Genomic DNA, 24,927 nt, shown 5'->3' with positions numbered 1-24,927 from the left:
AGAGAGAAACTTTATGAAGAATAGTTGACCTTGCAATGGTTCAATGATTCAGCTGCATCTGCATCCTCTCCTGGGCTTCTATCGTCTCTGTGCTCCACTTACCCACCTAGACAGGACAAGGAGCCAAAAGCTAAAGCCATCGTCAAGGTCACACAGATTTATTTCAAGCCCTGGAGTCGTCATTACCTCCAGTGTCTTCCAACTTTGTTTTTTAAAAGGCAACCTGCTTACCCTTTAGAAGGCATGTCCATCAGAACAGCTCGGCATTCTGGAAGTCTTCAGCCTTAGACTAGGTAGTGATAGCACTAGCATAGCACCTCATTGGGAGATGATAGAGTTTATTTTTGTTCAGCTGCCAAAACCAAACCTTCGAAGAGCTTTACTCCATTGTTTACTAAAGAAACACTTGCTCTTAAGCTGGCTTGCTGGAGGTTGGGATGCACATGGCACAAATGACAACTAAAGGTTTCTTCCCCTAATGAGACATCTATGGTGCTCTCAATTAGCTGCATTGATTTATTTGAAGTAATCATCCTCCAGTCTCCTTCCTTTCCTTCCAAAAGTGCTGAAATGTCATTTAAAAGTCCTGATCTCAAGCCTTTTTGAATCAGCTTTCAAGGCCGTTTACTCCAGCGAAACTGTAGTGGTAAACGATCCTCTGGGTATTGAGGACTCAGATTTCACCTCGGTGTTTGTTTCTGAATCGCAGCGCAGTTTTTGACACCGCAGTTCACGGTATACTCCTAAACGGATTGGAAAATCAATGTGGAGTATAAGGTGCAATGTGAGAAAGGCCATTGAAGAATCATTAAAGACATTCAGCCCAATTGAGAGGCTGTAGCAAACTTTGTAATTCTTGCTTGAAAATAACTTGATTTAATCCATTTTTAAAACAGATTTAAGATTTTCAGTTCTTGTCAGTGTGTGTATACGAGTGGCTTTCCTCAGCGGGACCACATTTGTATTCCCTCCCATGACCTAAATATGGTTGATCTACAGTGCTGAATACATCTGACACTTTATTTCTTCACGTCTGACTCTGGGAAGCTACTATCAACCTCATCATTTCATTCAATAATTCAGGCGTATGGGATTACATAGTTTCGGGTAATGGAGAAAAAAGTCATGCTCGGTTCAGTTTTTATTTTCAGGTTTTTCTGCATCTGATGTCCTTCATACGACAGCTGAACAGATGTTACCCAGTCAACATCTTCTGGTCACTGAGGTTTAGTTCTTCTCTACATAATATTGATGGCACTTTATCTTTCATTTCAAATGCAAACAGGGGGATGTAAGATCAGTTTCAAGTGCTCAAACGCAATTAGATTTAAAGATGTGATTTCTCTCATATTGATGTATAGTGTGGATGACACCATTTTAAATCAGAGTAGTGACTTGCAGGATTGGAGCTTGATTGTTGCTCTGCAATCCCTACATTATTGTTGTCGTGTAGAAGAGTTCCAGTTGTAAAATTGCAAAGCAAGTCCGGTCAAGAATCCAGGAGAACTGAGTGTTCTCATCTCTATCTTCTATCTTCTATCTCCACGGTAGTAGCGGAGGTCTGCTCTGAGTGAGCGCTGTTTACAACAAATTGTTTTTAAATTGCAGCACTGCAGGGACTCTTGCTTAAACTAAACAAATAGTAAATGATGATTATGAAAGCATTAGGAACTGTAAACACTTTCCCTCATTCCCCCCTCTGTGTCTGTGTCTTCCTCTGCAGGTACTAAGACAGAATGTGAGGCCAGCCAGTTTCAGTGTGGGAACGGTCGCTGCATCCCGTCCGTCTGGCAGTGCGATGGAGACGAGGACTGCACCGACGGCAGTGACGAGAATTCCTGTGGTAAGAGGCTGAACGCGCATCAATTCAGCACTAAGAACAACATCGCTACACCCACTGATGGAAAGACAAACAAAACAACAGATGGTAGCCAGGGAATGTTTTGGTGTTCAGTAAATGATCATTTCATTCGGAAACAGTCGGTATCTAATGACTCCCAAACCAGCGATGAATTGATCCTGCTAACAAGTATTGCATGAGTCTAAAGCCTGATGTATCCTATGCCTCTGAATCAGCCACACTGTTGCACTGGGTGACCATGTGTCTTCATTACCATGAACACATACCCTTTTTTTACTGCCACTGTACATGTAAATACAAGCCAAACAGAACCGTGCAGTTACCGGTTGATGTAACTAGCTCCTTCTCTCCTCCTTTTTGTTGCCTTTTATTCTCTGCGGATCAGTTGCCATTTCCGATACTCCGGGATTGTACTGTATTTACACTGTCAGTGTGGCTGAATTGATAAGAATCCAACTTAGATTTGAGTATAAATGTTAAGTCAACAAAATGTAAATGAAGTTGGAAACGAGTGACTCAAAGGGTCAGCTCACAGGGAGTCAGATTAGCTTTTAACATGGTGGGACTGCTGCACAGCACACACTGTTTACCTCTTAAAGCCCCCTTTCCTTTTCCATCGGCTTGTCTTAACTATGCAATTTAAAACCTAGGACAACTTCAAATAGACCATGTTTACTTAAATGTACTGTGATCCTGAGAACTTTCAGTACGGCTGCCAGTGTTTTACATCCATACCAAGATATAAAGAGCCCACAGACTACATAAAGCAGAAGGCTCATGCTCTCACTACTTCAGACGTAGATATCACATGATAATCTAAACTCCTTGGCCCCTCCAGACTTCCCAGCATCCCTTGGGACTGAATGACCTGGTGATGGGAAGGTAGCAGATAGAGCAGAGCTAAATATGGATATGACAGAAGTGTGCATTTGTGTGTTTTTCTCCAATACATTTCATATCGTTCTCCATTTTCCCTGTCCCTCATCTATCTGGGTCATGTTACACTGGGATGGAGGGAAGAACAAGTGCAGAAAATGAGTGAGGAAAAGGGAGAAAGCAAGGGAAGGAGAGGGAGACAAAAGGAACAGCTGATCGTACTGCGGGGCGCTACTGGGAAATATATTCCGATAATATAAACAAACAGGTCTTCCCTCAGGAAAATTAACTGAAGTAAGATATTGAACTCAAACAGATAGCGGCCTTCTCTGCTTCATCTCTCACAGCCCCTGACATTGTGTTGCATTTGAGGGTCTGTCGGTTTTTTAACTCAGTGGGAGATCAGAGCCGCTTAGACTTCCAACTCAGACCGAACTGAGACGTGTGAAAGATGAGAATCCAAAATGAATTCCTAAAACAAGGTTGATAATGAGGCCCGCTGAGGAGACTTGCTGCGGTCTTGGCTCACATTTGGAGTTGGTTGTTTCTTGGGTGCATATTTGTATTCTGGTCAGAGAGACTGAGGGAAAAGCCTCAAGGACACACTCAAGCCTTACATGGAGGTGCAGAGATTGGAGGTGTTTAATGTTTTAGACACTCTGAAAAACTCTCCAATCCTCCTGAAAGTTTTATGGATTTTTAAAGATTTTTCATGGAACGTGTAGGTTGCAGCAACATCTCCATAGAATAGTTTTGAAATACACTTTTTTCTCAAACTGAGAAGGGAAAACATTTCAAACTTGTGATTTTTGTTCACCTGATAAAAGGCTCATGCTAGGGTACTACATTTAATATTTATCTGGTGTGGACGTATGGCTTTGGTCCTTTCCTCTTTCTCTTCCTGTTCTGTGTTAATATGTGTTTGCTGTTCGGGGTTTCATTGGAGTCTCATCTTCTCTGAAAAATCATAAATGCATTTCTTTTCTTCCTTCTCCAGTCAGAAAGACTTGTGTGGAGGTGGATTTTGTGTGTCGCAACGGCCAATGTGTCCCGAAGCGATGGCACTGTGACGGGGAGCCGGACTGCGAGGACGGGTCCGACGAGAGCGTAGAAATCTGCCGTGAGTACATCACTTAATCTGAACTAAATCTGACTTGAAGCCTATGGAAAATGTTATTGCTTTGATATTTTTATACATTTACACAACTGCTTTCCAAGACGCACTTTGGATTGAAGTCTTCATCTAAGAAACATCCTAATTGGAGAATGGGAACTCATTCTTAATTCTTCTGATACAGTAATCTTTCAGAGGTTCATGTTATGCTACTTAATACTTCTACTGTTCTACATCTCATATGTAAATGTTGTAGTTTTTATTCTTTCTTGGCTGTCTGTACTCCATTTATCCGTCATTAAGTTAGCCAACAGCATATTTAGTAGTTACAACTAGCTTCTCATGGTCAGGTTTGCCCTATTTTTTATTAAAACGGGTATGAAAGCCTGCTGCAGAGTTTTCTGACCATTTCCAGTGCTAAACAGAGAATTCCTGCTGTTTTTTTAGCTCTATCTCATGGTTGCAGAAATTCAAAGAGGCACTTAAAAGCAGTGAAGGGAGTGGGGGGGGGGTTCCCTCCTGTGAGCTGCCGTGTCAAATAAAGAAGTTGTTTAAATGGAACTGAGGAGAGCCGCTGAGCTTTAAATGGTATAGCCATGATGGGAGGTCTTCCCAAGGTGCTTGTTGGAATCAAAGAGACGATGGAAAGTTTATACAGTCGTCGTTTTTAATGAGCGCATCTCCTGCGCTGCCTTCACTTTGCCGCTACAAAGACAAATGGACTATGGTGTCTCCTCAAGCGCAGAGATAAACATCACAGGGAAGATGAAGGCACCTCATCACGCGCGTGTTGGTTTCAAATTTACTGCTTCCTGAAATCTTCCTGAATGCAGGAGGCATTTTTAGTAAGTCAACAATAAAGTGTCTTTCATTCGCGGTACTCTAAGTTGGTATTGAACATCAGGGCAATTCCCAAACTAAAGGCAGAGCAGCACCCGGATAAAAGCAGTATGAGGAGAGGGAAACAGAAGACAGGCTCGCTGCAGGGTGGAGACATTTAATGCCTCTTGGCAGAAGAAAAGACAACAAACTGTCAGCCGCTAGTTTATTAAGTCCATATCAGAATCAAGTGTCTTACTCGGGTGCTTTTCTGCCTACCAGAAAATGCCTACATATAGCCTGCAGAGTTGACGTTAAAATGAAACAATGAATGATTGCTCTTTTATATGAAACGCTCACATAAAAGTCATCTTACAGAAAGGTACAGTGGAGGGAAAAGTGCAATCATTACAACTAGTAACAGTTTAAAATATCTTCAGAACAACCACTAAACAAGTGATAGCAAGCGCATAGATGTACTAGGAAAATCCAGATATGATTAAAAACCATGGCCTCTGTGAGCTAAGGGAATACATAATATCTCTTGCTCTTAATCCTGGCAAAGACTGAGCTGAGGCCCTTGGACTGATACGAGTAAATCAATAAAGCAATAGAAGGTTGCACTGTGGTTATATTTAGAGCTTAGCATGTCATTCTGGGTCCTGATTGAAAGCCTTTGTAAATCCTTTTTATGTATTGTCACATGGTGAAACTGTCTTGTTGGCGCGCTGATCGTTTGACCTTTCACTTTTAACGGAGGTACCAAATCCTGCACAATATGAAGACCCTTATTCTGTACAGTGTTTCCTAACATTGAAGGGCTTCGGTTTATTTTTGGAAGGAACGAGCAGGTGGTGTGTGAAATGTAACTTGACTTTTGGTTATAATAGCAAACAAACAGTTCTTGAGTTGGACATTTTAGCTAAGTATAACCTTAGTCATCCACTGTCCGACTCAGCCTTTGTGAGGTGATATTTCCTGGAGAAACGGGTGTGTGTGGGTAACACTCCAGCTGTTTTCACAGACCACTCCTCTGCTTTTTGCTGCAGTGTGTATGAACACAGCAGTGCACAAACAATGCAAAAATAAAATTTCTACCCTCAGAAAACAACACTGCATCTTAGACTCCGGGCAAATCCCTCTGCTCTTGTACTGGGATCTGTGGTGCCGTCTGCCAAAACATGAGCGGTGCATTTTGGGGAGTCTCTTAAGCACCAGCGCTTTTCAAAGCTGGTGGTGATGTGTGTGTGCTGTGGCCAAGGCCTTCCCTGGATGAGGTGTACTAAAGAAAGCACAAAGGAGTAGCTGCTGGATCTAATTTTATCATTATCCGCAGATAATGGATGTAGCCTTGGTTTGTCCCGTAGCTTAAAACCTTTAGAAAGAATGTTTGCATTGTCTTTTGAAACCTGTAAAGTGTTTTTCATCTCTTTTATAACATCAGTTTGAGGTGATCAACCTGTCCTTTTGTCTGATCCACATAATGCCGAGCTGACGACCTGCTCAAAGAATAACCTGATAACCTTTTCTACTTGTAAGATATCGAGTTGTATGTGAGGGAGAAATGCTGACCAGGACTTTTCCAAATACTACAGAGAGCTGGCTTTTGAGGAAATTCACATTTTGCATGATAAAGTAATGCCTCCAGATTAATCCTGGCTGCAGGCTGAAGTAAACAAGCTGCTGTTAGTGCGGGGGCATCTTGCGTCTAAATCCTTGCATATTTAACTTTAAGGGTTTTAATTGTTATCTACTGTTGTTCTGAAAGATGCCCCACGATGCTCAGACTGTCATTTAAAATCTTCCTCGAAAATTGTGGACTTTTTGTAGGAAATGGTAGAGAGCAAGGCTGTTTTTAAGGCATCTGGTCTCTGTTTGAAGATTGGTTCCCCTGTTTGAACTCTCAGAATTGTGACAGAAGATGGGCTTTGTGAATTATATCTCATTACCACACCTCTTCTTAGAATCCTTTCTTTAAATTTTCCTTTTTAAACATTTATTTCCACGCGTTTCTAATCCAAAAATTCTACATCAGTGACTTTAGCTGCTAATGACCTCTGTGTGAATGATAGGCCTGCTGTGCCATTTCAGCTTCCCCTCTTTACACCTATCAACCTTCTGACATTTGTCTGTTTTGTGTTGATAACATGGTACAACCTGTGTGCTATGTTTCCACTTGAAAGGTTGGCCGTCAAATGTGTGTGTGCATGCACGTGTGTTTTTTTTAGTGCAGTTATAAATACACTTGTGTATGTGCAGTTCAAACCAGTGACTATAGCTGTTACATCACCATACTGTTTGACCAGCTGTTCCACATGACTTGGCTTGTGTGTGCGTGTGTGTCTCTGTCTCTGTCTCTCCCTGTCCCCTGGGAGTTTCTGTGTGAAGGACTCGTACTGCGGTTGTGTTTTTACTGACTGGGTTACAATAGTTACATTAACTATCTTTCCCTGAAGTCTCAGGGGCAGAGGGGCACCAATTAGAATTACTTTCTTTTCAAAAAACTAAATGACGACATGCACAAACAATTTTGTCAATTTCCTATCATGGAAAATATTAAACTCAGTGTTTATGTTAATTATAAAACATTGACTTTAATGTCACTTTTTCACTTGTTTGACCTAAACTGCGTTTTTGAAATTGAACTTATCAACAGTTTTACCATCTCGGCATTTCCTTACGATGCCCAATTCAATATGTGTAAGAGGGGTTGTGCATCTACAGTACAGTGTTGGGATCCAGGGTTAGTCTGATCCGCAGCAAGAATTGTGTACTGTCATAAACTGACTGGAGAGTACACAGCACACATGGAGTATCAACACAACTACATCCCGGTAGTCAATAATTCACCGCAGCCTTGGGAGCCGCTTTTCAATTCACATTCATCTGCCGCTCCGCCGAGCCGCTCTTATCACAGCGCGCTCCGGTCTTCTGCGCCACGCTGCTTGTTATCTCCCTCCACAGTGGAAGATCGCGGGGATAAGAGCCAAACGAAGTCTAGAAGCTGACTTTTTTTATGGAAACCAGCACTGTGGGATGAATATGTATGCAGGGATAAAAATGTTGGTTCCTTGTGATGCTGGAAGATCTTAAGTTTAACCTCCAGATGACATTAAAGTGCCCGCCTTATCTGGACACTTTGTTTTCTAGAACGGAAAAGAAACCGACCATCCACATTTTTACCATTTCCTTCAAAGTAATGACAGTTTTTTATAAATACAATTGTTTAGATCTCAGCTTTCTTACTCAATATGTCTCATAGTCTTTGTCGACAGGTAACTCAAAGCTCAACTCCATTATTTCCAACACAAAAAGCCAGTAATGCTTTGTCCTAGTTCTGTCCTATTGTTATTTCTGGCCTTGCTGTCGTGAGGGAAAAAAAAAACACACAAAAGACAACAAGTAGAGCCACTGCAGCTGTGGGACATTGACTCCCCTTGTTGCTTTACTTATTTACTCCTGCAGAAGCATCACTCATCCCTCTGTATGTATTATTAAAAGATGAACAGGAAATCTCTGATGCAGCTGCAGGTTGTTCTCTTGGTCAATGTGAAACAATTCTTCTTCCTCTGATAAACATAATTAAGTGTATACTCTCAAAGAATAAAGTGGTTTCCTGCCAGCATTCTGACATGCTACACAATACAGTGTGGTTGTGACATTGAGGTTTATCATGCAATACATTGTTGACACCGTGTTGTGTTTCTTTCCCTTGCAGACATGCGGACGTGTCGTGTGAACGAGTTCAGCTGCGGCGCCGGCTCCACTCAGTGTATCCCCACCTTTTGGAAATGTGACGGAGAAAAGGACTGTGACAATGGAGAGGACGAAGTCAACTGTGGTAGGTGGACATGCAGGAAAACATGGGAGGAATATTTGTCCAATCGTCTGAGGCGGTTATCATACACGTCACGGTAGGACACTTCTAAAGAACTCTAAGTTGAGATCTGAGAAACGGCAAGCATTTGTGTTTGTTCTTCTGTAGAACAGGAAGTGAGAAGTAAATATTATATCTTTTTAGCTGTAAGGAAAGATGTGGACCTGTGTTTCCTTTCCATGTCTCAGATCCACGGCCCATATTCTGTAGACGTATCTTCGGAGGCTGGACTCTATCTGAGTTATGTCACCTACAGTCTATATAAATCTGTTATGCCTTGTGACTCAAAAAGTACAAACAGTGGAGCTGACCTTGAGTTGACAATAATTGCCTGAAGCCTCTTTTTAAATAATTGACTTAGTGGCGCAGTGGATTATGGGACACAGGGAGTCACAATACTGCTGCCCACTAATGTATTGGTTCCTAAAAAGCAGACTTGCTGATGCTTCTCGTTTTAAATGTAGAAACGTAATTGATGCAGTGACTGTAATCCCTGTAGCACCTGATAAACTGAAAGTTCAATCACATCATCGCGGACTCCTATTATGGCAACAGCTGTGGTGTGTACCCTTCTGTCTGCCTGAGATTGAGTAGTGCTGAGTCCTAAAAGCTGGAAATGATTTCGCATTTTACCACTACAGGTTCCCTCGTGCGGAAATTGATGGGGTTTTCTTTTGGGTAGATGGCTGAAATAAGAGAGGTTTGCACATTGTGTTCCATTACTTTTTGCAAGGCTCTCTTCTGGTTCAGTTTTCATCATCAGTGCACTGCTCTGTTGACGTGCACAGAAGCCTGTTGTGGCTTGAAGAAGTGCAATGATGTAATGTTTCAGAAGTGATGCAAGCACTGGAGTGTTGTACTTGCATTTCACGGACGTGTGTATCAGTTACTTCTCATCCTCCAGCTGTTTGTCCTCAACACTGCGCAGCACAAACACACCACCAGCGCTTTTCACACAGAGAATGTCGCTCTGCCTGGACAAACTATAAACTAACATAATTGGATCTGACAGAAAACACCGAAGCAGCCTGTAGCACGTTGGTAAATTGTATCCATCCATTTATTTTCCGCCGCTTATCTGGGGCTGTGAGGCTGTAGCAGCAGCTATAAGCAAGGCAGTCGAGGCCAAATCTGCTTCAAGTGACGAATAATCAGTCAGGAGTAATGATGATTAGCATGATTGGTATTGGATTTCTACTGCTGACGATGCAAGACGTTCATCACGACAACAAATATGACGCTTCATCTATAGCATGCCAATATGAGTGCAAATTATTCGTGCTTCATTTGATTTTAAAATAGCAGAGCACACTAGTGTGTCCCGTCCCCTCTGGCTGAAGATGCTAATCACTGAAAGCTGCTTAGAATGAAGAGACGTGTTAATTGTCGTCTTTTTTTTTTATATTAAATCTCTGAAGTGGGATGTTTTGTGTAGTGGGATGCAGCGACTAACCTCACATGCTTCCTTAAGCTGCCACACATCTTGTCCTTCTGTCATGCACTACTCCTAATGTTAGAAGTAGATTTCATTAGGAAAAACATGCTAGGGTCATGTTATGTCTTGTATGACAAATGTATACAGTGTGGCAATAAAACCCAGAAACAGGAGCAGGTTTAAGGTGTTTTTAGCTGATTGTGTGTGCTTTCAGTCTTACGTCTACTCGGTTTGAAGGTCTTTGCTGTGTTTATTGTCAGGTTCCTTTCTCCCCTCTCCTTTTCATCTGCGAATCGTGGGCGGTGATTGTGTGTGTGGAGCAGAGAGATGGCATTCAAACACTCTGCTCTCTGCTCACTAGTTGCACTTGCCACGACTAAGGGTTCCTTTGTTTCAACAGCGTTGGAATAACACAATAAAAACAAAAAGTGCAGACAGGCTGAAATTCTTACGCTGTGTTCTGACAGGTTAGGAAAAGACTGATTACTGCTAGAGCTTGTTGTAAATCAATGTATTTTCCTTTTAGCTACTGAGCTGTTAACCCTCACACATTCTCACTATTGCATTCTGTCCTCCAGGTAACATCACCTGCGCTCCAAATGAGTTCACGTGCGCCAGCGGCCGCTGCATCTCCAAGAACTTTGTGTGCAACGGTGAGGACGACTGTGGCGATGGCTCAGACGAGGTGGAGTGCGCGCCGTCCTCCTGCGGCCCCAGCGAGTTCCAGTGCGGAAACTCGTCCTGCATCCCGGCCAGCTGGGTGTGCGACGACGACGTGGATTGCCAGGTAAGACGATCGCAATAAAATGTCACGCAAGTTCAGAGAAATAAGGACATGCATTGTGGACAAGGTGCATGGATAAGTCAAACATGGATAAGTGGAGTCTCTTGTGTCCTCAGTTTACCAACAAAACCAAATGAACTGTGACTCATTGCTGAGGTATTTTTATGTGCGTCCGCCTTTTGACTACTGTCATTGAAAACCACTCAAATGTTAAATCCTGTCTCTGGTTAGACGAGATGTTCTCAGTAGAGTTAACACATAACTGTACCTCGGTCTGCCCCAGCAGATATAGAGAGGTGTATATGTTGTATGAAGTCATAAAATGTATTCTATGTTCTGCTTCTCACACTCCCTGTTATTTTCTCTGCAGATGTTGCCTCATTATAACAAACTGTCCGTTGTGAGATCCCTGGGCAGACGTTACGCACATACACACCCGTTCTACAAGTTTAAAACACACACACTCACTCTGATACTCCCAACCAGTTCTACTGAGTCTGCAGTTTCCCGCTTCTTGCTAATTGGCTGTGCGGTTATCGCTGTGACGGTCTTAGCAGGGAAATGGAACAAGTGATGCAAACACTCACACCCACAAATATTTAGAATACTTTGTTCAATTAGAGGGTCATTGTTATTTACTCTGCTGCTCTCACACACCCAGCCCTTCCTGCGTCACTGTTAGTAGTCAGTTTCAGACACACAAACGCTCTGCACTCTGTCTCACACTCCATTAATCTGCTCCCACAGGAGTCAGTGACTTTCTGGGCTGATGTAAGTGAGAGCAAGTCTTCCTGCTGCTCCTTGAGCCCGGCCTGTCTGATTGCCCAGTTTTGATTCCAATTAGTGATAATCGTCTGAGATCCCATTCCTTAAAGCTCTGTCACTTCAGCCCCACACATCAGATCTCCTTTCAATCACTGCTTCAACTAGTCAATCTTTACCTGTACCTTTGTGTTCTGTCCCAAAAATGTCTGTTCAGTCAGAGGGCCTTACCAGATTAAAACGTCACATGCTACAAAACTGCTCTTAGTTTTTCTCTAAATGCTTTTAAAAATTCATACGTTAAATGTCAGGCTCCCTGCTGGGAAACTGCAAGATGGCAAGTGTTGACGACAGCGAGTGGAAACACTTTTACAGCAGTATGAGGGCTGAAACCCAGGGCAAAAGCAGTAAGCTCAAACCAAATGTCTGTCCTCTGCAGGATCAGTCCGATGAGTCTCCCTCTCGTTGCGGTCGCCACCCGACACCGCCCGCCAAGTGTTCGTCCAGCGAGATGCAGTGCCGCTCGGGGGAGTGCATTCACAAGAAGTGGAGGTGTGATGGAGACCCCGACTGCAAAGACGGCAGCGACGAAGCCAACTGTCGTATGTACACACGGGCTGTCATCAACATTTTGACATCATAAACACAATTGTTACCGAGGCAGATGGATTGGACTTCTTAAACTGTCGGTTTTGGGATGGTTTCAGCTAAAGAAGCTCTTCGACCTTTATTTCTCTCTCTTTCCAGTTGTCTTTTTAATAACCTCATGCACTGATAAGATACATACATACATAGAACCGTGTCTGTTTGTCTGATTAAAAGTCAAAAACACTTAGAAGCTGGAGACAGAGAATAAATGCATCCTTCAAATGTGACTTAAATTGTTATATCAATATTAAAAATGCTGATTCGGTGCATGATTTTCTTTCAATCAACACATTGAGGAATTGATTATTTCAGCATTACTTTCATGCTGTGTGTGTGTGTCCGTGTGTGTCCGTGTCCGTGGCAGCTGTACGCACGTGTGGACCGGATCAGTTTAAATGTGACGATGGAAAGTGTATCCTGGGCAGCCGACAGTGCAACGGCCTCCGAGACTGCTCCGACGGATCGGACGAGGTCAACTGCAAAAACAGTAAGTGTGTGTGTGTGTGTGTGTGTGTGCAGCTCGTCTGAAGTCATGTTGGTGGAGAACGTTTGAGGAAATGTAGAATTGAACTATTCCCCTTTTCTTATCTTTTAGAAGCATTTTTATGTTTGAAATTCCTCTGTTGGTTGTCCTGTGCTTCAGAAGATGAGTGTGTGTTGGTGTAGATGCTGTGGGCATGTATTTTTCAAGTGGTTTTCATCCAAATCCACTTGAGGTTGTGCTCAGCGTGTTTGTTCACCGTGTGTTTTGAAAGCTTTTTCTGTTGCTGTGTTTTGTGTGCTCATGTTGAACAAAAATGTACCCAAAAATCCTTCTGGTTATCTTGTTTTCACAACATGATCTTGTTGCTCAAGTAGCATACAGCTTGGCCTTGTAAATGACTTAAACATTGACAAGTTATGGAAGATTCTCACACCATGCTGAAGGTTTCTGTCAGCTCGGTTACTACAGCTGTGAGACGAAGAGGGCTTTAGGTGCATAAATCCTTTTCTATAACCGAACATGCCAGGGGAAGCTAAACCTGTTAAAACTTGCTACAAAATCCTGTTTTTTCTCCCTCATTCAACCCTGTCTATTGTCTGCAGTCGGACTTTCTCAAGTTGAAATGGAGTTTACACGGTTGTGAAGCTTTAAGGCGACTGTAAACTCTTAAAGAATTTTTGGAAATTTGGCAAGAAAGGAAATTGTGTTGCGTATAGAAAGTTGATGCACGTCTTGGTATAAAGAACTTCAATGGATCCATTAGCTACGCTTAGCATAACGACTTAATGCACGGTGAAACTGCTAGCCTTGCTCTGTGTAAAACCAAAAGAGCAACTGTATCTAAGGTAGTCTTGTATTTGCAGCTTTCTCTTTAAATCAGGAAGGTATTAGAGAATGCTGCGTCTAATTCCTGCCCTTGACTGTACATTTCTTTGTCTTTCTCTACAGTGACTCAGTGTAACGGACCAGAGAAGTTCAAGTGTCGCAGCGGGGAGTGCATCGAGATGAGCAAAGTGTGCAACAAGGCCCGGGACTGTCCCGACTGGAGCGACGAACCCATCAAGGAATGCAGTGAGTAAAAAAAGTGCCAATCGGCATGTTAGAAAATTGGGTTTATGCTAAACTGAAGCCAGAAATACTTCCGTAGATTTTTGTCAACGTTTATAGAATTTTAGCTAATGGGGGGAAAATGAGCTAATTGTTCATCCGTTTTCCACCACCAACTTCGCAGCATTATAATCACAGCAGTGCAATTAATGTGCATCAAACCAAATATTTACTATCCGGAGAAGACCTCCCACTCTGAGGCCTTTCTCTGGGCACGATACTTTAATGGTACTGATCATGCAAACCGTCAGACTGCTTCCTCAAGTCAAAGAGCGGTTGCCAGGTTTAGTAACTATGCCACTGACTTCTGAGGACAGTAAATGAAACGGGATATTTGACTGGAGCCTACATGGAGGAGAAACTGAAGAGGTGCTTTGTCTTGAGACCGATGAAGATCAAACTTATTACATTTTTTCCATATCCCTCTCACCTTAGTGATGGCACACAAGACGATTAATCAGCATGTTTGATTTATATTATATGTGTGCTAGAGTCTGTGTTAATGTGAATGATCTTTAAGGCCGAGCTGTGTTTTTCTACCGGAATCTGTTAAATGTCACTTGTTAAAAAGTCTCGCGGTGCTTGCGCTCCTGGCCGCTCTAAATGTCAGCGATATGAAATTGAACTAAGCTTGATTTTTCCCAGAATAAAAGCAAATCAAAGCACAGAAAGAAGATTTAACATTTAGATTTGTCCGGACAGCTACTCGGTCACTGAGTACAAGACAAATTGCTTTTCGTTTTACCGTCCGTACTTCAACGATGCGAGTTGAATTTTGGGCAAAAGAGGCTAAAAGCTACAGGACATCTCTCACTGTTCAAATGGATTTATCTGATGTGTGGGTTTCCCATCTCGTGCATCTTTAATGTGTCCTGTATTTCAGCGCGAGAGAACGAATAGTGCTTTTAAATAATTCTCTTTCATGCATCAAACAACTCGGCCAATCTGAATACTCGACGTCTCAGTTGTACTACAGGTCAGGAAAAAAATTAAACCAAACAAAAAAAAACCCCACACTTCTAAAACAGATTTTGCTGCACTACCTGCTTCGTTGAATTGTTAAACTTAATTATTTATACAGCTTTTATCGAAAGAACATGGGTAATGAAAGATTTAAGCACAAGGATACATATATAAAATATTATGGGATGCTCAGGCAGGTTAGTTTCTTTTTAAAATAACTAAATATAGATATACTCACACAAAGAAAGCATCACAGAAGTGTCAACTTGTAAATAATTTCAGTGTTAAAGTATGCACGTTGGTCCATAACATCCTCAACAGCGTCGGTGCGAATCCAGACTGAAATCCTTGCTTCTTTATAGTAAAATCTGGATGTAACGTTTCATTCCTTTTAACAATTGCGCTGCAGTTTGTGTGTCTTGCTTCCATGATCACAGTCCTTGTAGAGCTACATCAAAGCCCTGTTTCCCCCTCATGTGCTTCAGACCTGAACGAGTGTCTGCTGAACAACGGCGGCTGCTCTCACATCTGCAAAGACATGGTGATCGGCTTCGAGTGTGACTGCACACCTGGACTTCAGCTCATAGACCACAAGACCTGCGGGGGTAGGTGACCCGAACAGTGGAGCAAATTTGTTTTGACTTTCAGCTAATCCAACAGGCTGGGTCACACGTACTTAGGCCTGCAGGTATTTAACTTGAGGCTGGTTTATTATTTGCACTTCTGTCCTTCAAAGGAGTTAGTGTGCACTGATTGGCTGTTGTAGTTTATTATTATTAAAACTCTAAATCCTCTCGATTATGTTCAGGAGGCACTGTTCCAACATTTTTGCATTGCTCTGGATATTATGAAGTGTATAATCCCTTCTGGAATGAAAACACTGGTTGCATAGTTCTCTTGATTTACTCCCAGGAACAAAATGACTACTCAATCATCTGCATATTAACATTGACAGTAGCTTAAACATCCACAGTGATAGTTGGGTTTAATTATACTCGGTGTTTCCCGAGCTCACATTAGTTTCCAATCTCATTCAATAGGCATCATGGGAATGTTTCAGAAGGTAATTGTTTTTTGAGAGCTGTGTGCAAACGACTGATTTATCCAAATTAAAGCATTCAGCAGCTGGATTAAACGGCTGTTTCTTCGCTCTGTGCAGACATCAATGAGTGCATGAACCCCGGCATCTGCAGTCAGATCTGCATCAACCTGAAGGGCGGCTACAAGTGCGAGTGCCACAACGGCTACCAGATGGATCCCACCACCGGAGTCTGCAAGGCTGTCGGTGAGTCAGCAGCTGAGAAAGAAAACTGTGGAAAATATTAACAAAAATATAGTTTTGAGATGATTTTAATCATTTAGAAGCAATGATGTGAGAATGATTTGCAATAGCTGGTCCATTTATCATGGACAACATCTACGATGGGTTTCTGCAAAAAAAGTTATGAGCAGTGATGTGTAGTGTTGAATAAAAGTCACTCGATCCATAATCCAGCGCTGCTTTCCTGTCGTGGAAAATGACCTAATTAACCAAGGTGTCCTGGAAAATGATGGGTTCTCGTATAACGGTTAATTTCTGGTCTGTCATCGGGATCAGAAGCTCCCAACGTCTATTACAGTCTGCAAGGTTAAGCTGGGTCAGAGTAAAAGCTTAAAATATGTTAGGGGATCTTTCAGCTTTTAAAAACTGGCGCTTCTTGAAATGAACATCCAGGTTTTAAGAGGCTGGCCATATTCTGATGTATATAGTTAGCCCACTGATCTCATTGTGAACAAAGACTGTCCTAATTTACAACTCTTTAATCACACATCCACAAAGCGTGTCTAGGTTTTAAAGAATGCATGATAAGAGTTTCTTCAAGGAGACCTGCACAAGTCGAGTCGTAGTTTCATTTTAAATGAAGAGTTGGTTTCAGAGGGAAATGAAACGTACTTTGATAAATAATGAGAGCGGCTCTAGAGTTGTCCTGCTGCTGGAGACAGTCCTCCTCTTGTCTGATCACGTGCTGCTGTGTTGATTGTGTCGCTCTTTCACAAAGACCATCGCTGTCTCTTTCAGCTTGATGTCTTTTTTTTCCAAATCGATCGCATAACGATCCTATAAACCCTTATTTATGGTATAATTCCTCTCTTAAAAAATGGTACCTAGTTGGACGATTAACTGAGGAATGGTAGTTTCTGATTATACGCTACCAACCAATTGGCTCTGTTCAGACCGAATTTGTGACCTAGAAGCGCACACACCTTTAATAACATGTTTAGACCAGGAGAGAGTCATTCATTACGTCATGTGACAACCAGGTGTCAAATCTGAAAACCTTTTTTTAGTTGTCAGATTGAGCTTCTCCTCCCTGTCCTCAGGTAAGGAGCCCTGCCTGATCTTCACGAACCGCAGGGACATCCGCCGCCTGGGTCTGGAGAGGAAGGAGTACACTCAGATCGTGGAGCAGCAGAGGAACACCGTGGCTCTGGACGCCGACTTTGGCCAGCAGCTGATCTTCTGGGCCGACCTGGGCCAGAGAGCCATTTATAGGTAGATATTACACACACACACACACACACACACACACCATGTGAAGAAAAACAACAAAGCACAATAATGTATCTGTTATTCTTTCCAAAAGATCCGATTTCAATCTTTCATTTCTTTTCATTTCAACATGTTTAGGCAGCCTGGTTTTAGGGATGTTACCGTCAGTCTGTTTCTGTCAGGGAATTCGAAGTGGTCTCTAATCTCGTGAAATACCTCAACATCAGTTCGATGGCTAGACATGAAATGCAGTACACTCATCCATGGCCACCTAAGGATGAATAGTAATCAGTTTGGTGATTTCCAACTCTTCATCCTGGCTCTTCAAAGCTAATGACATCCAGTCACAGCTGGATGATGTAAAGTGCTAATTAGCAAATGTTGCTAATATGCTAAATGAAGACATGTTGAGCTTTAATTGGCACCAAATTCCTCTCAAGTGCAGTAAGGACTTCTACGGATTGTGGTCGTGTGACGAGTAAATGGACCTCTTTTTCCTCGCAGCACTGTGCTGGACAAACGGGGCGAAGTCGGCACCCATAAGAAAGTGATCGACAGCGTCCAGACTCCTGTGGGCGTCGCTGTGGACTGGATCTATAAGAACCTGTACTGGTCGGACCTCGGCACCAAAACCATTTCTGTTTCCAACTTCAACGGAACCAGACAGAAAGTTCTGTTCAACAGAGGCCTCAAAGAACCGGCATCCATCGCCGTGGACCCGCTGTCCGGGTGAGTAGTAAAGCTTTGTGCATGTCAAATAATATTTAATCTTCAAATGATGATGTGTGTATGTTTACTCATTGGTCCTGTAGGTTTCTGTACTGGTCTGACTGGGGCGAACCGGCCAAGATTGAGAAGTCTGGGATGAATGGAGTGGACAGGCAGGTTCTGGTGGGGACGGACATCCAGTGGCCGAATGGCATCACTCTGGGTAGAGACACACACACACACACACACACACACACACGGTAGAAGTATTCAGATCCTTTACTGAAATACTTTGATCTTTAAAATAGTAAAATATCTGAATTCAAAATGTACTTAAACACAGATTTGTGTTTTGTTTCAGCTTAATTTACTTAAAGTATTAAGTAGTACTCCATAAGTCCTCAATATGCAAAATGGCAGTTTCCCAGGATTGTGTTGTTATAGTATATTATAGTTGTGTGTGTGTGTGTGTGTGGTGGGTGTCATGTCCCCTGACTGACACACTTAACATTTAGTTCGGTGCTTTGCATTTCACATTTTCTTCCTGTGCTTTTACTGCCATGTTTTTATACCCGTTTTAAAACCTAAGCCTTTACTAGTTTTAATTTGCATGCTAGCACTTTATTTACTTTTACTTTTTACATTTACTTATTTAAAGATTGAACAATGAAGCTGTGGCAGGTAATCCGATTTCCCTCCTGGTAGATGATTTGATAATGACTTTATCCAATAACACCTGATCGTATTACCACAGGCTCTCCTTTTGTTCCTCGGTCTCTTCCTGTGTGGAACAGAAAGCCCTTCATTTGTCCTTGTTAATGAAATGTTGTATTGATTTAGATTTCTCTCCTTATCTTTGATGTCTCGTAATCTTTCATCCCTCTATTCTTCAACTCCATTTCATTTCCACTCATCCCACTTTTATTCCATGCTCATCTTCGCCTCTCCCTTCTATCTCTCCTTGTGTAATCATTCAATCCCTTCGTTCTTGTTCTGCCGTCAATATACTTGCGCTTCATCTCCCTCTCAGATCTGATCAAAGGCAGGCTGTACTGGGTCGACTCGAAGCTGCACATGCTCTGCAGCGTGGACCTGAACGGAGACAACAGGAAGAAAGTGCTCCAGTCTTCAGAGTACCTGGCTCATCCCTTCGCTCTCACTGTTTTTGAGGTACTGTTCCAATTTGTCTGCAACACACTCTCCTTTTGCTTTGGTAACAAGGGGGACACACTGAGCTGAATATATTACAACAATGACATCAAATCGGAGATACACTAAAGTTAGACTGAAGCACTCCTTTGTGCACCTGTCAATCCTTTCATTAAACGCAGAGATAAATCCCAGGTCAAATGTACGCGAGAGGGTCTTGTTGAGCATGTTGTGGGTCTTATATTTGTCCTTCAAGTTCAGACTTGATATGACGATAAAGCAGTATCATAAATAAACTAAGATGCTCATTGCTGTGACCAATCACAGATGAATCCACACGTTTTTAAAGCTTTCTCATCTACATCTAACTCTCCTGCATAGATTTCAGTATAATTGAGCAAGCCAAGCTGTTTATAAATCTACTTTTCTGTGCGAGTACAGTTTATACGCAAGCGCTTTTGAGAGCCCGTAATTACAGTCTAGATGTCGTTCATTGTGTTGTCTGTACTGACTCAGTGGTCCAATATGTGCTCCTTTTGTGCTTTTCGAGTAAAACTGTGCTTGTTTATGCAAAAAGTGTGTAGTACATTTCAGTGTGATAGCTGTAGGAGAAGAGTCATTCTTCATGAAGTCGTTTACTCTTCATTATAGCATTAAGGATGTTTGGATTTAGAGTAAATGCTAAAATCAGCACTCTGAGGGGCTCGTTAAAAGAAGCTGCACGGTGGATCAGGTCTTGTATCTGTGTCCTAATGGTAGATGCAATGATATCTGCTGGTTGAATCCTGCACTCTTTATGTGCGTCAGGTCTGCCTTCCCTTTGTGAATCATGGGCATGTGGCTCTGTCACCTACACCCACTCATACGACGCTATCTCGCTCTCACTTATTTATTCACATGCAGGCACATTTGCCAGTGGTACAGCTCTTCTCTGAATGCTCTGTAGTGCACCCTTTTATCTGAACGATGCACTAACGCCATAGCTAAAACAAGACACGGCAACTGTTTCAACAAAATCGCATTAGCTTTGTCCTTTTTCCAGCTAAAAGAAATGGGATCCAACAGAAAACCAGTCCATGAAGTGCCTTTTGTTCAGTGCTCTCATCACACCCATTGTTCTGTTGCACAGAGAGTTCACTCTTTTAGGTAACATGTGAAGAACAGGATAAACGCATCACCTTGAGCACTAAAATCCTTCAAGGCTGCAGAGACCAGAGTGCAGTGCATCTAAATGGGCAGAAAATCAAATCGATTGACAGGTGGTTCTTCCAAATGGCGACACGTGAACGCCACACAGATGGCATTAGGACACAGATTGTTGATTTTTTGCAAATAAATTAGCAGAAGATCATCAAATATCACATGTGTTTTTCCACATCTGTAAAGAATAAATTAATGTACTGTATTTAAATAATATAGATATTAATACTATAGTGAGTAAAATGGTATCCTGTTTCTGGGTGGCTGGCAGTTGTCTGGTTGTAGTTTATTAATATGAAAATAAGTTGTGTTTTCCTGTCCTCTCCCTCCAGGATCGAGTCTTCTGGACGGATGGTGAAAATGAAGCGATCTACGGCGCAAACAAGTTCACAGGCGCAGATGTGGTGACGCTGGCCAGCAACCTGAACGACCCGCAGGACATCATCGTGTACCACGAGCTGATCCAGCTGTCGGGTAAGAAACTTTGGAATATATGAGGTGCAGGAAGGACTCTTTAACCTTAGCACTTCCTGTTTGCTCGTCTGGAAGTCAGTGGGTTTTTGGATAGAAGCCTGAAATAAGATCTATGGTTTACTGAAGAGGTTTGGGTTTGGTGAAGTCATGCAACCGTCCACTGTTTGTTTATAACCTGACTTTAGCTTTAGGCTTCTATTATAACAGACGTGTTAATATGTGGAGATTATTCTGCTAAACGAATCTTGTAGGGATCGTAAATGTTTTCCACAGAGCCTTTTTCTGCTCATTTCTTAGTGCAATGTAAAAATCCCATGCATTTTGTCATTTATCTGATGCTTTTTCTGAGTGAGCCTCCATAAAAATGTGTCCCTGGACGACTCTGTGGAAGGAGGAAAGGATGCTCATAAAGGGTTATTGGAAAATCTCCAAAACCTCAAATTCATAATTTTTTCTTACAGTAGCTGCTGCTGTGAGTTAATCAGAAATGACTGTAATTGCACATAATTCAGGTACAGGGAGTCCTAATGAGGATCACTGTAATCATGCAGCCATAATTGACGAACTCAACTAGCCACTGATTTATAGAGAGAAGGAACCAACTGGTTTTTGGTTTGAGACAGATTGTGTGACACGATTGATCACAAGCTAGTAGGTGGACCTCGAGTTGAGAGTTTTGTCTTATCCAATAAAGTTTTGCACTTAAAAATCCCTTTTTTTTAATCAAACAACTTATAAATGTCTGACAATCTTTGCAGAAATGGTTGCTGCAGATGTTATCATGTGGCTTAAAGGTCAATGTCTTGCCTGCAGATGTTCTGTACACGTCTGTCAAAGTAACTGAAGCCGTTGACTCCTGTTTCAGGCACTAACTGGTGTGCGGAGAAAGGTGAGAACGGAGGCTGCAGCTACATGTGTCTACCCGCACCGCAGATCAACAAACACTCGCCCAAATACACGTGTGTGTGCCCCGACGGACAGGAGTTGGCTGCTGATGGTCTACGCTGCAGGCCCGGTGAGTCACAGTGCTAAGACTTCTTACTTATTGATGCAAGTCACGTTTACGCCCCGACACAAGCACAGACCGCTGCAATTTCAATGCATTTCTTATTATTTTTTAGTTGCTACTTTGCTTTTTCATTCAAATATAAAATGTTATAGAGGACAAACATCTGAATTAGCATGCGAGCCCCCCCACAGGACTCCTAAATGTATCTGCAATTTGCAAAAAACTATTATTTTTGAAACAGGATAATGCCATCGACCTTGCAAATTGCCTTTGTGAATGAGGCCCCGAGGGTTTGCCTGTTCTGCATCATCCACGGAAACTCTGCAGTTGTAATTGTTTCGATATTGATTCACACGCTCATGACTATTCTACTCGATCAGTATGGAGATCTGATCCATTAAAGCACTTTCAACTCTGCAAGTTGCACTCGCAAATGACAAGACTGAACGGTGATTCAATAAAGGGGCTAAAACTAAATCATTCAAAGTCATGAAATCCTGCAAGTGTTGGTGAGAAACAGGAAACTGCGACTATTGTAATTCCCATTTAATCCAGACAATCTTGTGTGCTATTTTAGTTTGATTATGAATCATCCATTGAGAAATTGAAAGAGAAATAACGAGAGTCTTGACTTTTAACGTAAAGAAACCCTGAGAAGATTTTTAAACTTCCTTAAAATGCAAAGTGTGGATGACCTCATGGGAAAACGTTAGGGATTTCTGTCTAGGAGAGACATACTGGGACTGTTGCACATCCCATCAGACTGTAAACATAAAGCTGATGAGCCTTTCAATCACTGTCCCTCCTCTGTGCTTCACCTCCCTTTGCTCTGCTGCCTTTGTCACTTTTGTATCTTAAAGAATTGATTAAGAAGTAAAGTCTTTCAGTGAATCTAATTCTGGATTGGCTCTGATGCAAAAAAGAACCAGTCGCTCCCTCTCTTTCTTCCTCTGCTTCTCCGCTGCTCGAGCATGTTCACTGAGTGTCAGTGTTCCTCTGAGTCTTCATCTGTATCCATGCCAGCCACAGGCCCAGCTGTCTGTCTGTGTTAGCAGTGACAGCTGCTGAGTCAGTTAGTGTTGTGATCCAGTTTTTGGCGTCTTAGGCGAGCCTCATCACCGTCGCTGTTCATCTCTCTGCTCCGTCTCCTCCATGTTCTGTTGAAAGTATCTCTGCGCTCTCAGGCTGATGGATAAAGTGTGTGGGTTTCTGTAGAGCGCTGTTCACTTCTGCCTGCTTGGTTCAGTCCCAGTCTGAGTTGCCTTCAATTCTGAGGACTTTTCTGGAGAGGCTTTACTTTAGATTTTTCATTTGGTTGCAGTGATTTGCTTTCTGTAGCGAGTCTGGCAAGCAGTTACTCAAGGCTGTTCACTCCAAAGGTGTTAATGGGTCAGGTTAGGATGTTTATGGACTGGGACTTGTGTATAGTTGCAAGTCCTTCTTAAAAGGAAGGAGGAAAAGAGCATTTTCCATCACAAACTGGAACTTATTTTTGTCTGACATATAGCTGCGTGTTGTGGAATTAAAATGTCCTTCAATTGAAGCTACCATGAACAAATTATGACAAAATATTTATACCTATAGTCCTTCGGGTTAGACTAGGGATGGCTCGGTCTGAATCTGTAATATCTGATACCATCTCTGCAATCCTGAGTGTCTGTTTATCGTCTCCAATAAGCTGGTAATAATATGGATGGATGCACTTTGGGGGCGGCAGTGGCTCAGTCTGTAGGGAAAAAATACGGAGTGTGGAGTGGTACTGGAGAGGTGTCAGTTCACCTCCTGGGCCCTGCCGAGGTGCCCTTGAGCAAGGCACCAAACCCCCAACTGCTCCCTGGCGCAGGTGAGATTGGCAGCCTTCGCTCTGGCACCTCTCCAGATGCATGTGCAACCTACAAAAAAACTGTATAGTGTGTGTATAAATTGTGTGTGTGTGTGTACTAAAAATGCATGTGCATGTTTGTACCTACCTGTGTGGTTAATGTGTGTATTTAAAACAGAGTGAAAACTGAATTCCCCCTGGGGGATTAATAAAGGTTCATCTTCTTCTTCTTTGCTTAACCTAGCAAAAAAAAAACACGACACTTTAACAACTTTTTGATTGGTCAGGAACATTTTAACATTCAACATTAAATGGAGAATTACAAAGCAATTATAATTCAATTTAAAGGTACTGGATATAGTTTAAACATTATACATTTGTGTGAATTCACAGCACTAACAATGTTGGTGCTATATAGAATTAGACAGAACTTGTTTAATCCTATTACTTCCCATTTGAGATTCAGTATGACCATGTTCTTCAAGATCCCCGTCTAGCTGCAGCCCTTCCCATCATCAGTGTCTTATTCTTTGCTGGGGAAAAGGCTGCTGGGAAACTCGGTGCCCTCGCTCTGCTCCACTTTGCTCCAGTTGTTTTTGTCTTCACCGCCCAGCTCCTTTTTGCGCTGCCACAGATTAGCCTTTTCAAACTGAAGCCGCGGCGTACAGGAAGCTGACGGCTGAATTCAGCGCACATACTCCCTCCTAATTGGACTCAAACTGTAGACCGAGACACTGTACACAACGTCCTGGAACATCTCCCTGGTAACTCTCTGCACCAGCGTCCTCCTGAATGAAAGTCTGCCTAGTTAGCCTCTTCTTTTCTGTACTCTCAGATACTCACAGAGTTCCCAGAGTTTCTTGACAGTTCATGCAGCACCTACCTCGAAGATAATTGCCTTTTTCCATTTTGTACTAAATCTCCCTTAAGTTTGTTAATCTTAATTTAGACTCTTCTCATGAGCAGAGGTAACTTGGCATTGCTTTTTTTTTTTAAGACATCATTCCAACTACTTACTGCCTGGCTCTTACCCTGACACTTCGCAGTAGAGGTGCAAATATAGTCCTGATAATTAGCTTAATAGGGGCCCCTTTAAAGGACTTGCAAGATAACTGTGGAGCAGGGCTCTGAGACGAGTAGTAGGTGGAAAAACTATGCATCTAATTGCAAAGTTTTACTCCGCCAGTTTGAATTAGCGTTGAGATAAAGTAGATCCCTTTGCATTGATCTGCAATAGCTTATCTAGGGGGATCAATTCTGTATTCACTGTAGTTGAGAGACCAGCGTTTAACATGTTTAATATTA

At 42.3% G+C, this 24,927-nt stretch overlaps 1 protein-coding gene across 2 annotated transcripts in view; it reads left to right on the top strand.

Annotated features, from left to right (window-relative positions):
* The window catches only part of vldlr (very low density lipoprotein receptor), a 38,899-nt gene that overhangs the window by 6,444 nt on the left and 7,528 nt on the right, over positions 1-24,927 (top strand). For both annotated transcript variants that reach the window (XM_063889620.1, XM_063889621.1), the window contains exons 2-16: positions 1,724-1,843; positions 3,735-3,857; positions 8,389-8,511; positions 10,561-10,769; positions 11,968-12,130; positions 12,541-12,663; positions 13,609-13,731; positions 15,216-15,335; positions 15,890-16,015; positions 17,092-17,263; positions 17,765-17,989; positions 18,073-18,191; positions 18,999-19,138; positions 20,650-20,791; positions 21,657-21,806. In XM_063889620.1, the coding sequence (XP_063745690.1) occupies positions 1,724-1,843; positions 3,735-3,857; positions 8,389-8,511; positions 10,561-10,769; positions 11,968-12,130; positions 12,541-12,663; positions 13,609-13,731; positions 15,216-15,335; positions 15,890-16,015; positions 17,092-17,263; positions 17,765-17,989; positions 18,073-18,191; positions 18,999-19,138; positions 20,650-20,791; positions 21,657-21,806 (2,178 nt within the window). The remainder of the gene's footprint in view (positions 1-1,723; positions 1,844-3,734; positions 3,858-8,388; positions 8,512-10,560; positions 10,770-11,967; positions 12,131-12,540; positions 12,664-13,608; positions 13,732-15,215; positions 15,336-15,889; positions 16,016-17,091; positions 17,264-17,764; positions 17,990-18,072; positions 18,192-18,998; positions 19,139-20,649; positions 20,792-21,656; positions 21,807-24,927) is intronic.

The sequence above is a fragment of the Eleginops maclovinus genome, chromosome 8, assembly GCF_036324505.1.
Source record: "Eleginops maclovinus isolate JMC-PN-2008 ecotype Puerto Natales chromosome 8, JC_Emac_rtc_rv5, whole genome shotgun sequence".
In the NCBI taxonomy this organism is placed as follows: Eukaryota; Metazoa; Chordata; class Actinopteri; order Perciformes; family Eleginopidae; genus Eleginops; species Eleginops maclovinus.
This window is presented reverse-complemented; position numbering and strand designations above follow the sequence as displayed.